Source organism: Lissotriton vulgaris, unplaced genomic scaffold, assembly GCF_964263255.1.
Source record: "Lissotriton vulgaris unplaced genomic scaffold, aLisVul1.2 SCAFFOLD_1529, whole genome shotgun sequence".
NCBI lineage: Eukaryota > Metazoa > Chordata > Amphibia > Caudata > Salamandridae > Lissotriton > Lissotriton vulgaris.
In genome coordinates, this window is record NW_028246401.1 from 515,548 (window position 1) to 530,261 (window position 14,714).

Genomic DNA, 14,714 nt, shown 5'->3' on the forward strand with positions numbered 1-14,714 from the left:
CCAGCGCTAGTGAGAGTATTGAAAACGCTCTGAGCAAATATGAAGGGATGGTACTTGAAACTATAGATGAGATCATTCCATTAAAAACCTTCAAGCCCAGACCTGCAGACAAACAGGAAATCTGGTTTTCGGAGCATCTAAGGTCACTCAAACAGGCTACTAGGAAATTAAAGAAGAAATGGAGGGCTTCCCGTCAAGACAGAGACAAACAACTTTACAGGAACTCCTTGACAGTATATCACAAAGCTATTCGCGCTGCGCGAAAAAATCATGTTGCATCACAATTATCGGCGGCTGGAAATAACCCGAAAGTATTGTATCAAATCTTACAGACATTCACGAAACCAGCAGCTTGTGAGAGTCCAGAAGTGGCATCGCAGCAACTATGTGATGACACCTCTCTGTTCTTTACCAAAAAAAAAAAAAATAAAAAAAAATAAATAAATAAAAAAAAAATCGATGCAATCTTTGACAAAATTATTCATTCTAACCAAACCAGTAGGAATGATAATGCCCCATTTTTAAGTATGGAAGTACAATCTCCTGCTACTCACTCTCTCTCTGTATTCCCCCCTATCTCGATTGAGGAGGTATTATCACGCAGATAAAGAGTGGTTGTCCAATGGACACTATTCCTGCGCGTATTATGCCTACACTTGCGAATGAATTGGGACCTGCGATCCAGAGGCTAGTAAACCTCTCGCTAAGCACAGGAGAGGTTCCGCTAGGATGGAAGAAGGCGTTGGTTAGGCCACTCAAGAAAAACACAGCAATCCCCTGGACTGAGCTAGCCAAACTTAGGCCAATATCCCTGCTCCCTTTACTAGGCAAACTTATTGAAAAGTGTGTTAATAGACACCTGTCTACATCGAATTTGCAGGAGGGCTAGACTATTCATAAATCGGGTTTCAGGCCAAAACACAGTACCGAGACTACCCTGAAGTCAGTCGCAGACGATCTACATATGTACCAGGATAAAGGCCACTCCGTTATCCTGGTACTGTTGGATCTGTCTGTGGCATTCGACACCGTGTCACATTCCATCTTGACTGCCAGGCTAGCTAACATCGGCCTGAAGCACGAGGCACTGGCATGGTTGAGGAGTTTCCTAACAAACCGCACCCAGCGAGTGACAATGGGTGCTTACCGGTCAGAGGAGGTTGAAATTTCCAAAGGGGTGCCACAGGGCTCATGTTTGAGCCCTACGCTCTTTAACATCTTTGCGGCACCCCTGGCTAACATCATGAGAACTTATGGATTCATCCCGGTATCCTACGCGGATGACACTCAACTCCTCTTTCCCTTCAAGTCCCTTACCACCGAGGTTAGGAACTCCTTTTCCCATGGTATGAAAGCAGTGGCACACTGGATGTCGTCCAACTACTTGCAATGCAACGTTGGAAAGACAGAAGTCATGCTGTTTGGTGAAGCTACACTCCTCTGGACTCCGGACTCGTGGCCACAAGATCTGGGCCCAGTACCCGAGCCCAAACAAATAGTTAAAAATCTGGGAGTCCGATTAGATCAAGAACTTGCACTCAAACAGCATGGCAACCAGGTGGTGGGAGCCTGCTTTCATGTTATTGGCCTGTTACGAAAAATCTTCCCCTTACTACCGGATGCAACTAGAAGAACGTTGGTACAGGCACTGGTCCTGAGTCGAGTAGACTATTGTAATAACCTGCTCCTGTCTGCTAACGAGGGAGTCATGACAAGACTCAAGGTGGTTCAGAATACGCCAGCTCGCCTGATTCTGAACGCCCCCCCCCTCGTACGCCCTCCAAACCACTGCTGGCAAAGTTGCACTGGTTATCAGTCAAACAGAGGGCCAAGTTCAAAGTATGTTGCACAATACACAAAAGCCTTAACGGGCTGGGTCCAGCATACCCGACTAAAAAGTCTGTTTCCTATGTACCTTTTCGGTCACTTAGGCCGAGCGAGCAAGGCCTCCTCTGGTTAACTAGAGCAAAAAAAGCCAGACATGGAACCAAAGCGTTATCAGTGGCAGGACCCTCCCTATGGAATAGTCTCCCAAAGTCTCTCAGGATATGTGCAGAACATATCTTCCATTTAGAAAACAACTTAAGACCTTCTTATTCCAACACTAGAACGGCTGCTAAACTGGCTCTTCCCCAAACATATGCTGTAGATGCCTAAAGGCGCAGAGATACTCCTCCGGCAGTCGAATCTAGCGCGTTACAAACCTGCAAATAAATAAATAAATAAATAAAATAAAATATATAAACCCTCTCACTTTGAAGTCCGAGAAAGAAGAGTAAACAAGTGCCCTCAGAAGATAGCTTTGGATATTTGACCTCAGTCTTTGAATGCACAGCAAACGTGAAGAGATAAGAACAAGATTTACAGGCCTGTTTACAGAGAGGGAACACTCAGAAGGATACTGTGAATAAGGTTTAGGCAAGAGAAGGTATGACCTCAAGCAGGAGGGTCTAAAACAAATAATGCCACCAAATGTAAAGCAAGAAAATGTGAGTTACAAACCAGAACGCCAATGGCAAAAACAGGCAGAATTCAGTCCTTGTTCTGAAAGTCCCCAAGATGTCTTTATAGGCTGCGACCTAATACACTTCCTGATGGACAGTAAATGTAAGATGTTAAATGCTGGCATACTCTCTTAAGTAAGCATAAAATATATGTACTGCCATGTTTCGTATTCTCCGAGGCCTATGGAGCAGTACTCACATAGACTCAAGGAGGCAGAGTCTGAACAGTTCAATTTTTTATTACAGCTAGATAATTAATATCTCCATTTTTTCAGAAGCCATAGCATAACTGGTTCATTCCAAACTTTGTGAACCTTGACATCTGTAATGAACTATTTCTTCATTTTCGTTAAGAATATGCTCATGGTGGCAGTGCCAATTGCTTGAACAATTTGGCAGGTATCGCAACAAACACTCTGTGAGCCTCAAGTCTTACTTTTCAACTTGAAATTGTAGTAAAGGCATAGAAAACATGGCTCACTTATTCAGCACCCACTATCTGACTAGCTAGATACAACCTGCTACATGGTACTGCTGGATCTTCATGTGTATTTCAGTTCATATTTTCCTCAAGCTTTCTTGTGAAATCCCGTGCGATAGCATCAAATTTATTTTGCAAAAGATAAGTAACATCTGTACGATCTTTTCCTCCCTCCACTACAATTTTCAATTTCCTTCTTTGGTTGGGATGCCGTATATCATCTTCATTCCTAATCATTAATTTGTACTGACAAACATATCTTTAAAGTTCTTCTTCAGGTTAAAGATCCCATTACCTTGCCAATACGGTTTCTTCATTTTGTTCTCCAAGTTCATCTCCTAAAACCTTTATCTTCTTGTTCCATATGCAACCGGATACCCAATTTGCTATAAAACCATCCTACTTCTCTTTAATGAACTCTCGATCCACAGTCCATCCTTCAGTGTTGCCCCAAACTTTACTTTTACAAATGATAATGACAACTAATTGTGCTACTTTCCTAAACAGCGTTAAAGGTTCACAAGGGCAACAAGAAATGCAGAACACCTTTTATCTAGACCACTACAGGCCATAAAAACCCATCCACGCAATTGTTTTGGACACTGTCAATGTTATTTGGGGGAGCTTGAGTCATAGAATATTTATGGCAGTGTGAGATATCTTTATTGTCTGTAACTCTGCATCTCTCCACATTGGCAGTTTGTGCTCCAGGTATGTCACATAACTTATTTACTGGTCTCAAAAAACCTCTGACTCTCCATCCTAGTGTCGCCTAGTCCTCAAACTTTCTACCACATGCCCCAGAGTGCATTTTAATGCTCCCAGCTTACCACTCTGTTTGTCCAAGGATCTCATGATCCTCACTCAAACACACCAACAGCTCTATGTAGCTCTATGACTTAATACTGTCTAGGTTGTAAGAGGATACCCCCAAAGCCTATGGTAGAAAATGCAGACGCTCAATGCTCAGAACACCTTTCAAAAAAGGAGGACTGATATGAGCATACACCTGAATGCTCCATATTACCTATAGACTGCAAACAGTCACCGTGGGTATAATCCAAATATGTCCACATTTGTGCCAAAGTATGCAAAAAAACGAAGAGAAAAGTCATGGAACTAAGACAGTTTCTGGTCCCAGTAATAGTGTCAGGGTGGGCCCAAGGGTTCATTTGTTACTTGGTAAGGTCAAGTGATCTATTTTGGTGAAGTAATAGAGATGTATCCACTCGAAAGCAGAGCCAAAGATGGGAGAGTTAGTGAACTCAGAGGAAGGTCTGATTGTTTTTTGTTTTTTTATTATTATTTTTATTGGCATTTATAATCACACAATCTTTATATATTCACATGAAGGAATTCAATATGTATTAGCTGTCAAGCACATTTTGCTTAATTTCTACCCATTCAGACAATGGGCCTATGTTAGGCAACATTTTATACCATACATTTATAAACAGGAGAAGTAACCAAATTAGGGATTGAAAAAACGAGGAAATCAGTCCATAAAAATGCTTCCTACGTTGGACTACGTATTCCAATACAATCTGCATGCAAGCAATGTCCTCTCCTTCATCCTACTCAGTTGTGCCTCATACGCATTATTTATCAGTCCCTGGGGCCTGTCAGGCACCAGATTAGAGGAAGGTCTGATTGTTCAGAAGCTGCTAAAGTCCCACTTTTAAAGTAGAATGTACACCTTTAACTTCATAGCACTAACCTCGATAATAAAGAGATCAAAGTGACTAAGGCAAAAGTTACAAATAATAAACTGCAGAAAAAAATGCGATTTCAAAAGAAATTGTATGAAAAACAGTTATTGTTGCACACATCTCTTGTTCTTCCCTCAACATACTTAAGTCTAGTGCCTACTTCTTAGCAAGAATTCCGGGTTTCAACAGTTGCTTCTGAGGACCTGAACTTGAAATTAAACACTTCCAAACACACGCTGCTATTACTACATCATTCATTTAATAATGTCTAGATCACAAAACATAAAAAACTGCTGGATTTCATTGAAGCTCGTATATCTTTGTGTTTGAAGAGAAGGGGATAATGTAGGAAACTTTCATCCGCTGTGAAATGAATTGGCTGATTCAGGGTTGGTTTTCTGCCTGAAGAAAAGCACTGTGCACATAATACTGGCACAGATTTCTAGTTTTGACTTAGTAAGAGATTAAGGACTTGTTCAATTATACTCGCACACAAATTTATTCCAAACATTAAACAGTAGTGACTTTGTCAAGTTTTGTTCCTTTGCAGTGGCCAACCACACAATGGAGGTTAATAATTCTTTGGAGAGCCTCTGCTAAGAACATACGTTAATGCCATTTTATTTACTAGGCTATTAGATGAAACTTGAGTCACAGTACGGATTGTCAGGTGGATTTACGTAAGCACTTTAGTGTCATCACATCCATTATGTGCAGTGCTGGTTTCACTGCAGTCACTTAGCGACTGCACCACACTGAACAATAGGGAAAGATTTACGAATGAAAGCCTGATTTAAAGGAGTAGTACACCGTCCTTCGAATTTGTTATTTAAACGTTCTAGTACACAAGATACCCACCTACCATAAAGTGGGATTTTTCATGCTAGATTGCATTCCATAAGATTTCTACTTTACCTTTACAAGCAAACCAGTTATGCTTCCATTTATTACGACCAAAAGCCATTATTTTAAGCTTTTGATATTCAATTCCACATAGTTCTTTCAAACAAAACTTTTAAGGGAAATCACCTGGCAAACGTTGTAACCCCACAGGCGTTAAATACATTACAACAAATCACTTCACGAAAATAGCCAAGAGTTTTGGTTTATAAGCAATACAATACATTTTATAGGATTCTGGAATCGAGTCAGATCTAAGGATTGAAAAAGAAAGCTGTGGGGAGGAGCCAAGATGGCGACCGGAGCAGACGTGTAAGCTCTCGGCTCCGCCGGTTCTTGCGCCCCGCCGAACTATCCTGCCTGCTATCCTGTCTGCTCATCGGCTGCTTCGATGGGGGCGATGAGCTGATCTCACCCATGTTCCTCCGGACTCTCGGCTCGTTCGGACGGCTGAGATACCCTGGTGCCGGTCCCGACGCCATTGCCCCAGCACTCCTCGCTGCCTAATGCTGGACCTCGGCGGAGTGGGGGCGAGTGACCTGCCTGTGGTACGCCCGTATTCTGGAGGGAGCTGTTCTCCCTGGAACGTGGATTTCAGCATCCCGGGTGCTGCGCAGTGCGGATCATCGTGATTGCCTTGCGACTGCCGGGAAGATTGCACGACACTCCGGCTCCATTGTCTCGAGTTGGAAGGGGGCGTCTTGGTTCCACTGCGGGACTCTCCCGCACCTTGCTGCCTGCCCGTTCGCCCAAACCGCCTGGCATTGCTTTCGTGGGCTCCTCACTGGCGACGCTCCTTAACAGCCCGCAGCGGAGGGGGACGGAGCGAAATCCTTGCCGACCCGCGGTGCGGAGAAGACTGTCCGCCATTGCCCCTTGCCTCCGACGCCATGGCCGCGCCGGTGGCCGAATTGCCTGCACCCTCTGATATTGGGGGCGAGGGGGGCATACCGCCAACCCTGTCCTACGGAGACGTCCTATATGCCCTATGTGACCTACGGGCGACGCTGAGACGCGACTCCCAGGAGCTCTGTGATAAGTTCGACGACATCGCCCTGGACATGGCACGGATTCGGAGGGACAGCTCACTGCAACAACAGAGCGCTCCCCTGACGGCTCCTGCAGAGGATATTGTGTTGCGGGTTTCCAGTGGAACTGTGTTCTGCCCTGTCATGCTTGGCGCTTACGGACAATCGCATACTGACTCTGCCGGGGATACATTGTACCCGCTCTCGGCTACTGTTTCAACGCGATCGCCGCTCATACCGGAGGCGGGACTGCTGGCTATTTTACTCCTGGCCCCCTTGCAAACTCGCGCATTTAAACCTTCGCCTTTTCCTCTGAAGTGTTTGGTCTTTTGGAGTACTTTTGGGGAACTCTGTACTGTAACCAAAGCATTATTGGGTAGGTGGTGTCATCCATTTTGTGCGTGTGGGTCTCCCCCTTCCTCTCTGCCTCCATCTTGTTCCTTTGTTGATAAGGGGGTCGACACTCGTAGTGTGTTGGGGACTGAAGGGCATCCGAAATCGGGTCAGGGCTAGCCTGCTTGTTTGCTGCATTGTTCTCCTACCTGATGGGGGTCGGGTTCGACCTGCTGTGTGGGGGGAATGTGTGGACCGCCCGCAGAGTACACATTGAATCTTCCAGCTGGCTGGGAACTAATGGATACCGCTAGCTCTCGCTCTCGGCGCCTCCTTAGTGTTACTGCATTATGGTTCACGGCACGGTCGGAGCCTCAATTGACTATCCTGATACCTAGTGAGCCATTGGCTCTGTTAATTTTTTGGGGTGTCTGACTTGCCAATAACGACTGCTGGGACGGGGGGTTGCCTGTAACGGGTGGCGTCCATCTTGACTCTTTGTCTTCCTCTGTCCGGGGCGGCCATCTTAGTTGACTGCTGCCCCCGGCTTAACACTGTTGCACCTCCGATGGTTTCTTTCTTTCACGACCGCAGTACTAATATCCTCTTGCTAGTCTTCGTTGTTAGGATCTTGGTCCTGGGCGACGCGAGGGTCTGGAGGTGGGCTATTTGTTTATACCTGTTGCGAGGTCTTTTAATTCTGAAGCTCCGTTTGGGATGTTAACCACTGCCTTGCTCGCTAGCTTAGAGAGCTTGATAATTGCTGGCTCCTCCCCACCTTTTTCATTTTGGGGGGGGTCATAGACTGGTTTGCACGCTTGTCTTCCTCCCTGTATGTCAACTGGGACGCTTTTTCTTCTATGCCTTTCTTCCGATCTTGGCCTTTACTTTCTCTTCCTTTCTCTCCCCTTTTCTCTTTTCTTGCTACATTTCGGGTTTATGGGGCGACAGACACTCTGCTGGGGGGGGGGCAGGCCATAGCCTCTGCATGTGTGTAGGGTGGGGGGGTATGTTTTAGTTTCGTTAATTTCTATGGTATCTATTTATGATCTCTTTATAATTTTCTCTTTCCTTGTTCTGGGTCTGTAATGAGGGTTCTAAGGAGTGGGTAGCGCTGTGGGTGGTATGTAGATGCGGACTGATGCTCCTGTTGTTCGGAATTGTGCCGCCAAACTGTTGGGTGTTATCACTACTGCCATGTTTATTGCTGCCTGCATGTACTGTAAGCGGACTGTATGGACTCAGTTCTCCTTGACTTAATTTTTACCGATTTAGGTTTAAAAAAACTTTTAAAATTAACCTTCACTGTTCCTTCTCCTTGGCGGCATGATTCAATTTTGTGTAACTGCTATTACTTGTTGCTATACTGCCTGATACCGCTGGGGGGGGGGTCTAAATTGTTTGCTCTCGTGCTCAACTGTTTCGTGGCCGGCCTGACGGTTGTAGGCCCGTATTTGTCCTCCTTTTTCATGCACAATAAAGGTTTTCAAAAATTTAAAAAAAAGAAAAAAAAAAGAAAAAGAAAGCTGTGAATATCTAACCTTATTTCAGGCCATTTTTATCTGAATCTTAGATCACAATCCCCTGTCCTCACCCGAGCCCATATATCAAAATATATCACCTGCGTCTGGCATAGTAATGAGGGTCAGGTGCCCAACCTCGAGCACATAATGTACAAGCACATGGAACCATGAGATTGTCAATCGGATCGGAGGTGTTCTTTTTCCAATCTGCAGTTTTTTCAACAGTACCTTTGCAAAGTGTTTGTGCCTTTTATATTTTATAGATGGGACTAGTATGGGTGACCTACCTGCATGGGAGTGCGGTTGAGTTATCAGTGTACCAATGCCATGTTCTGCACATAGATCTTGACGATCAAGGGTTCTGAGATGTGTTTCCCTGATATGCTATACAGCTGTGTAATTGTTGTTACTCGTCCTACGACCTTATGCACTGCAAAATGCTGCCAAGACCTGACTCCTGGGGTACGGGGTGGAGGGCTGTTGGGGTGTTTAAAAGTAGTTTGTATAAAATCACAAAATAAGACCGTATTTAATGTATGCGACGCTAGTGTAAGATGTAAGTGGGATCTGGAGCACCGGTTGGTGTCTGCTTCAACATATATCAGTGGATGCTCTTAAGTGTCATTGATTGTGTGCTTTGTTTTCACTGCTACCAAATCGTTTGCAGCCGGCCCTGTCAATGGGTTGTAGGCACGCTGCTGTGTACATATACAATGTTCAATAAAGGTCTTGCAAAAAAAAAAAAAAAAAAGATGGGACTAGTATGTAACCCACCAAGAATATGCTACAACCACTGTTCATGGACTACTGATACAAGGTATAAATTATAATGGTGTAGAAAGCAGAAATTAATTTAATAGCCACCGGAACACAGACTTGTTAGTATTTTCAATTAGTTTTATTATACTGGGGACTGTATCAAAAATGTCTGTTGGGTGAGTTTTTGTCTTCTTTTATTAATGCTCACAATAGAAGATTGGATAAGAGAAAATAACAGAGTGACTTTTATGTTAGCAACCAACCATCACCAGGCCAGAGACTTAACAATCATCCTTTCTGATTAGGTATGCCTTCTAGGTTCATTGATATCGTAAGGATACTATTTTTTATTTGCTAAAGCTTCAAACATATGGTCTTTCTTATATGTACATCAAATATTACATGAGAATGGGTTCTTCCCTCTGCATCACTCTTTTTAGGTCCTGCAAAATGGATCTTGCTCGAATGGCACAACAACTAACCAACAAACAGGTTGATGATCTGTTGTGTGTATGGATAACAATGTTACTAATAACTTGAGGCATGCCATTAACCCCAAAACATAAAACTTGCATCACATCTGGAGCTCGCACATTCCTACAATATTCTGAATAAGAAGAATGTTACAAATTGCATGGCACTGAATGGAACCAGCATGACTAACTACAACCGTTAAACTGGTCTAAATCAGTATGATTTAGATTCCACTTCAGCACCTCATCAAGAATAGTAAGTGATTTAAGAACAACAATACAAATCATAACCGAAGGTCTTACCCACAAGGATTTTTGACCACACATGCCGGGGCACTAAAACCAGTGTAGTTCCCTATACTGACTCAGAAATTTCAGTATGGACACGAAGGCCAATGGCAGAACCAGAGAAGACTGAATATTATCTCTAAGGAGAAGTGACAGAGGACATTGATCCTGAGGAGACTGACGGAAAAATAGAGTGCGTTTTCTTCTGCACAGCTATGGGGGAAACAATCTGGGAACTAGTGGAATTGTGGGTTCTGCAAACAGAGCAAAGATCAGAGTACAGTTTAATACTTAAATGTTTTATACTTAAATGTTTAGCACTTGCACTTTATATGGTATTTATTCTTTGTAACAGGGAGATATGAAAGATTGATGAGATATGTTTACTTCTAAATGTCTAGCACTCTGCACTTTATAAAGTATTTATTCTCGGTATGCAATGCTGTAGTTTTTCTTTATCTATTGATTATTGGCAGAGTAACTTGAATATTGTGAGTTGCTCGCACGAAGCACTTTTACTTGACAATTCTGCAGCTTTGTAAAAGATTGATGAGATATGTTTACCTTTAAAGGTCTAGCACTTTGCACTTTATATGGCATTTATTCCTGATATGTAATGTTTTAGATTCCCCTTAAAAATAGTCTATTGGCAAAGTAACTTGAATATTCTGAGCTATACGCATTATGCACTTTACTTGATAATTCTGTAGCTTTGTAATTTTTATGAACTCTCAATAATAAAAATAAATAAACAAATAAATAAATAAAAGAATACAGGTTTACAAAACTCCAGTTTAAAGCACCCTCTCATCCCATCGAGAGAGGAGGCTTACTACATTCCACATGATTCCTTAATAAGCATTAAATGGTTCAAAAGAAATGTCGCATGCATGGACACCAACAAACAAACAGTGCAACTGCTATCTTTTCTACGGACACTTCTACTTTAACAACTTTCTGTAATGGGAATGTGGATTTGAGATACACTTACTTAGCACTTTTTATATTCCGATAATATCGAAGGTTCAACAAATCTACATATGATACACATTTGAGAGTTTAAGAGAACTCATCAAGCCTGTATGTGACCTACGATGGAACTACAGAAAAGTACTAACAGTCAGAGCACTCCAAAGGATGAAGGAGTGGATCAGGATACAAGTATACCTACCTGAAATAATCTTCATGTGTCAAACTTTGGGTCTTGTATCTCTACGTGGATCGAAACTGGTAACAAACAAATCAGACGTGCTCTCCAAGACTTTCTGGAGTTCAAAACAGATCTAGTTAAATAAATAGTAAGTCTGCTATTGACAAGGGTAATGAGCTTTCAGAATGCAAGTAAGCCATGTACCAGGCGACTATTTAAAAGTAAAGCGAACATAATAAATATAAAAAACCAACAAACCTGAAATTAAAAGAATTAAAAATTGGTCATTTTTATTTAGGTTAAATTGAAGGTGAAAATTAAATAGTGTACACCGTCACTTTTTATTAACTGACGCTGTGTGATATTAATTAAAAGACTTAATGGTTGAAATAACCAAGGAAAATGTTAAGAGGTTGAATTTGAGTCACGGCCAAGGACGTTGACATAATTTTTCCTTCTTTTTTTTTTTTAACATTTTATTGAATTTTAGTTCAGCAATCAAGAAGTCATTGGTACATGTATATACATACTCTTCCCCCCACTGATAACATACAGTCCAACTCTCCAATGTCGTCCCATTGATCATGATTCCAGCCAATTAGCCCCTGGGATTGCATTAATGCGCACCTGGGCATAACCGACCCAACAATATCTTGGTAACAACCAACTCTGTACACATACTAAACTAACAACTAAGCAAATTAATATCCCCTCCCCATCCTCCCCTCCCCCACCGGTGTGCACTCCAATTATGACATTTCTACATACGAGGTCTGTGAGAACAGTAGATCAGGATGTTCCAACTTGGGGCTGCAACTACCCCTGTGCCCCCTTGTCTCCTTGTTTCCCCTCCTGCCCGGATGTGTGGGCAATCAACGACCGAACTAACTCTTCCCAAGCTCTCGCCCCTTCCATCGCCTTTTCATTCTTCTGTCCGATTGCCATCTGATAGCGAATCGCTCCCTTACTACCAGCCCTCTTAAGCAGCTCCCCCTCCATCTCCTACCCCAGGTCCCCTCTTTTGATTTCCAGTGCATCATAAGTTCCCTTTTTGCTAATACTAGGCCCATGTCAACAAACTTACTAGTCACCTTCGTCTTGGGTGTATGAGGAAACCAATGTAGTATGCTTGTGGCCATATCAAAAGTCAGCTGGCGGTCTGTAATTAGGTTTAAGAGATCACCCACTTCAGTCCAATAAGTCCCCAGGGCCGGGCATCCCCACACCATATGCTCCAAGTCTGCTCCCACTACAGCACATCGAGGACACATCACATTGTCAGCATTATAATGTTCCATGATATTGCCCGGTGTCAAATAGGCTCTATGTAGAAAAAAGAAATGCACCAGTTGGAACCGGGTGTTTCTAGTTCCCTTCCACGGCCTGCGCTGTATGTGCCCCCACGTGGCCTCCGGTATGGGCTTACCAATGCTCCCTTTCCATTTTAGCCACAGCTCGTCTAATGGAGCTAAGCCTTCATTCAACATCCTTGAATACAAGCATGTAACTGCTTTGAAGGTACCAGCCGCCATCATCACATACTGGCACGCCATCGTAGTTTTAGGTTCGATCAATCCCTCTTTCCAATGTTTCTGTATCGCACGTGTTAGGGCCGCATGTCTCAGGAAACTTCCCCAGGGGAGATCAAACCTCTCCTGCAGTACCTGATAAGACAACAGCTCCCAATCTTCGTATAAGTCCCCCAGTACTTGGATCCCTGCCTGCTCCCAGTCCCTCAACGAGGACCAGTCCCCTCCATGTGGCAATGCCGTTAGCATGCCCAGTGGCATCTCCGGCACGTAATGGTGCAGCATGCCCGCTCTCCGCTGAGATCTATTCCAACACAACCTCAGGGTTCTTTCCTCCAATGTAAGGTCTCTGAGGTCCAACCGCTGTTGCAATGCTATAAAGGACAGGACATGTCTCGGGATTCCTCCTCCTCTGGCTGAGTCAGGGCCCAGGAACTCCAATGCCACCAGTGTAAGGACCTGTAGCTGCGCTGCAATGTAGTATAATTCGAAATCGGACACTGCTAGGCCGCCCTCCACTCTTGGCCTCAACACCTTGAGGGCCACCCTGCGTCTCCCTGACACCCAAATGAATCCCACCATCATGGATTTCAAATTGGCAAACACCGAGCACGTCACCCAAATAGGCAGTGTTCTAAAAAGGTATAGCAGCCGGGGGAGAGCCACCATCTTCAGCAACGCTATCCTCCCCATCACAGAGAGTGGAAGGGCACCCCAAAACTCCCCTTTAGAGCCCGTATGCATATCCCTATATTCCCCTCCAATATATCACTAACGCCATGATAAATATGAACTCCAAGGTACGCTAAGCAACTCGGGAGCTCCCCTTCCTGGCTGCACCGGGAACAGACATGTCTCAGACCAGTTAACTTTCAATCCTGAAATCGCCCCAAAGCTTGATAATAGTTGTGCTGCTCCTGTCATAGCCCCGCCCATGTCCGCCAAAAACATTAGCAAATCATCTGTGTATAGGGAGATGTGTTGCTGATCCCCTCTAAAGGTTAGGCCCTCATACCACCGTCCTAACCGAGCTCGCGCCGCCAGTGGTTCTATTGCCACAGCATATAGTAATGGGGAAAGTGGGCATCTCTGTTGCGTCCCACGAGCCACCGCATATCTGGGGGAAATCATTCCTCCTACCTTAACTCGCGCCACTGCTGAGGAATAGAACACCGCTGTCCATCTCACAAACGCTTCGCTGAGCACAAAACGGCCCAACGTTTTATACAGATACGGCCAAACGAGGCTATCAAAGGCCTTTTCTATGTCTACAGAAAGGATTGCCGCCCCAGGCGAGCCCTCGCAAGCTTCCCCCAGGACCCTAAACAGCCTTCGCACATTAGCAGCAGTATTCCTGGTAGGGATAAACCCAGCCTGGTCCTCATGCACAAGGCTCGTCATATGCTGCATCAGGCGCGACGCCAGGATCCTTCTAAGGATCTTATAGTCCGTGGACATCATTGATAAAGGGCGATATGCCGCCGTGTCCGTGCTATCCCTTCCCGGCTTCAATAATGGGACAATGAGGGCCTCCCGCATCGTCTCGGGTAACTGTCCTATTTCCCGCGCCTCTCTATAGACCTCTAAGAGCCTTGGCGCCAGTATGTCTATAAATTGCAAATAGAACTCAACCGGTAACCCATGTACCCCTGGGGTCTTATTCCGCGCCATCTGTTTTATGGCGCTCCTTATCTTCTAAAGCACAGCTTTCCAAACTGTGTGGCGCGACACATTACTGTGTCGCGCCCCAGCCGTAGGTGTGTCGCGGGATGAGATGACTTCTGCCGGCAATCGGCAGAGTCGGGCTGCAGGGGCTCTTAGAAGGGCTGAAACAACAACAAAGCCCTATTAACATGCACGAGGTCTTTAAAGACCTGTGAAGTGCTCGGGTGTGGCTGTGAGCGGTCCCGGGATTCCACACACGACCGGGTGGGGGGATTGAGTGGGGGCTTATTTTTATTTCTGCATTTTTATATAGCGCACTCTTTACCCAGAGGTGTCAGAGCGCTTTACAATAGAGCGAAGTAAATTACATAA

The 14,714-nt window shown here is 44.4% G+C and overlaps 1 protein-coding gene across 1 annotated transcript in view; it reads right to left on the reverse strand.

The window, feature by feature from the left end:
• RNF121 (ring finger protein 121) overlaps nt 1-14,216 on the reverse strand; it is a 119,600-nt gene extending 105,384 nt beyond the window's left edge. Inside the window, exon 1 of the mRNA XM_086949372.1 lies at nt 13,818-14,216. Within this exon, the coding sequence (XP_086805498.1) occupies nt 13,818-14,216 (399 nt within the window). The remainder of the gene's footprint in view (nt 1-13,817) is intronic.
• Between the last annotated feature and the right edge of the window lie 498 nt (nt 14,217-14,714).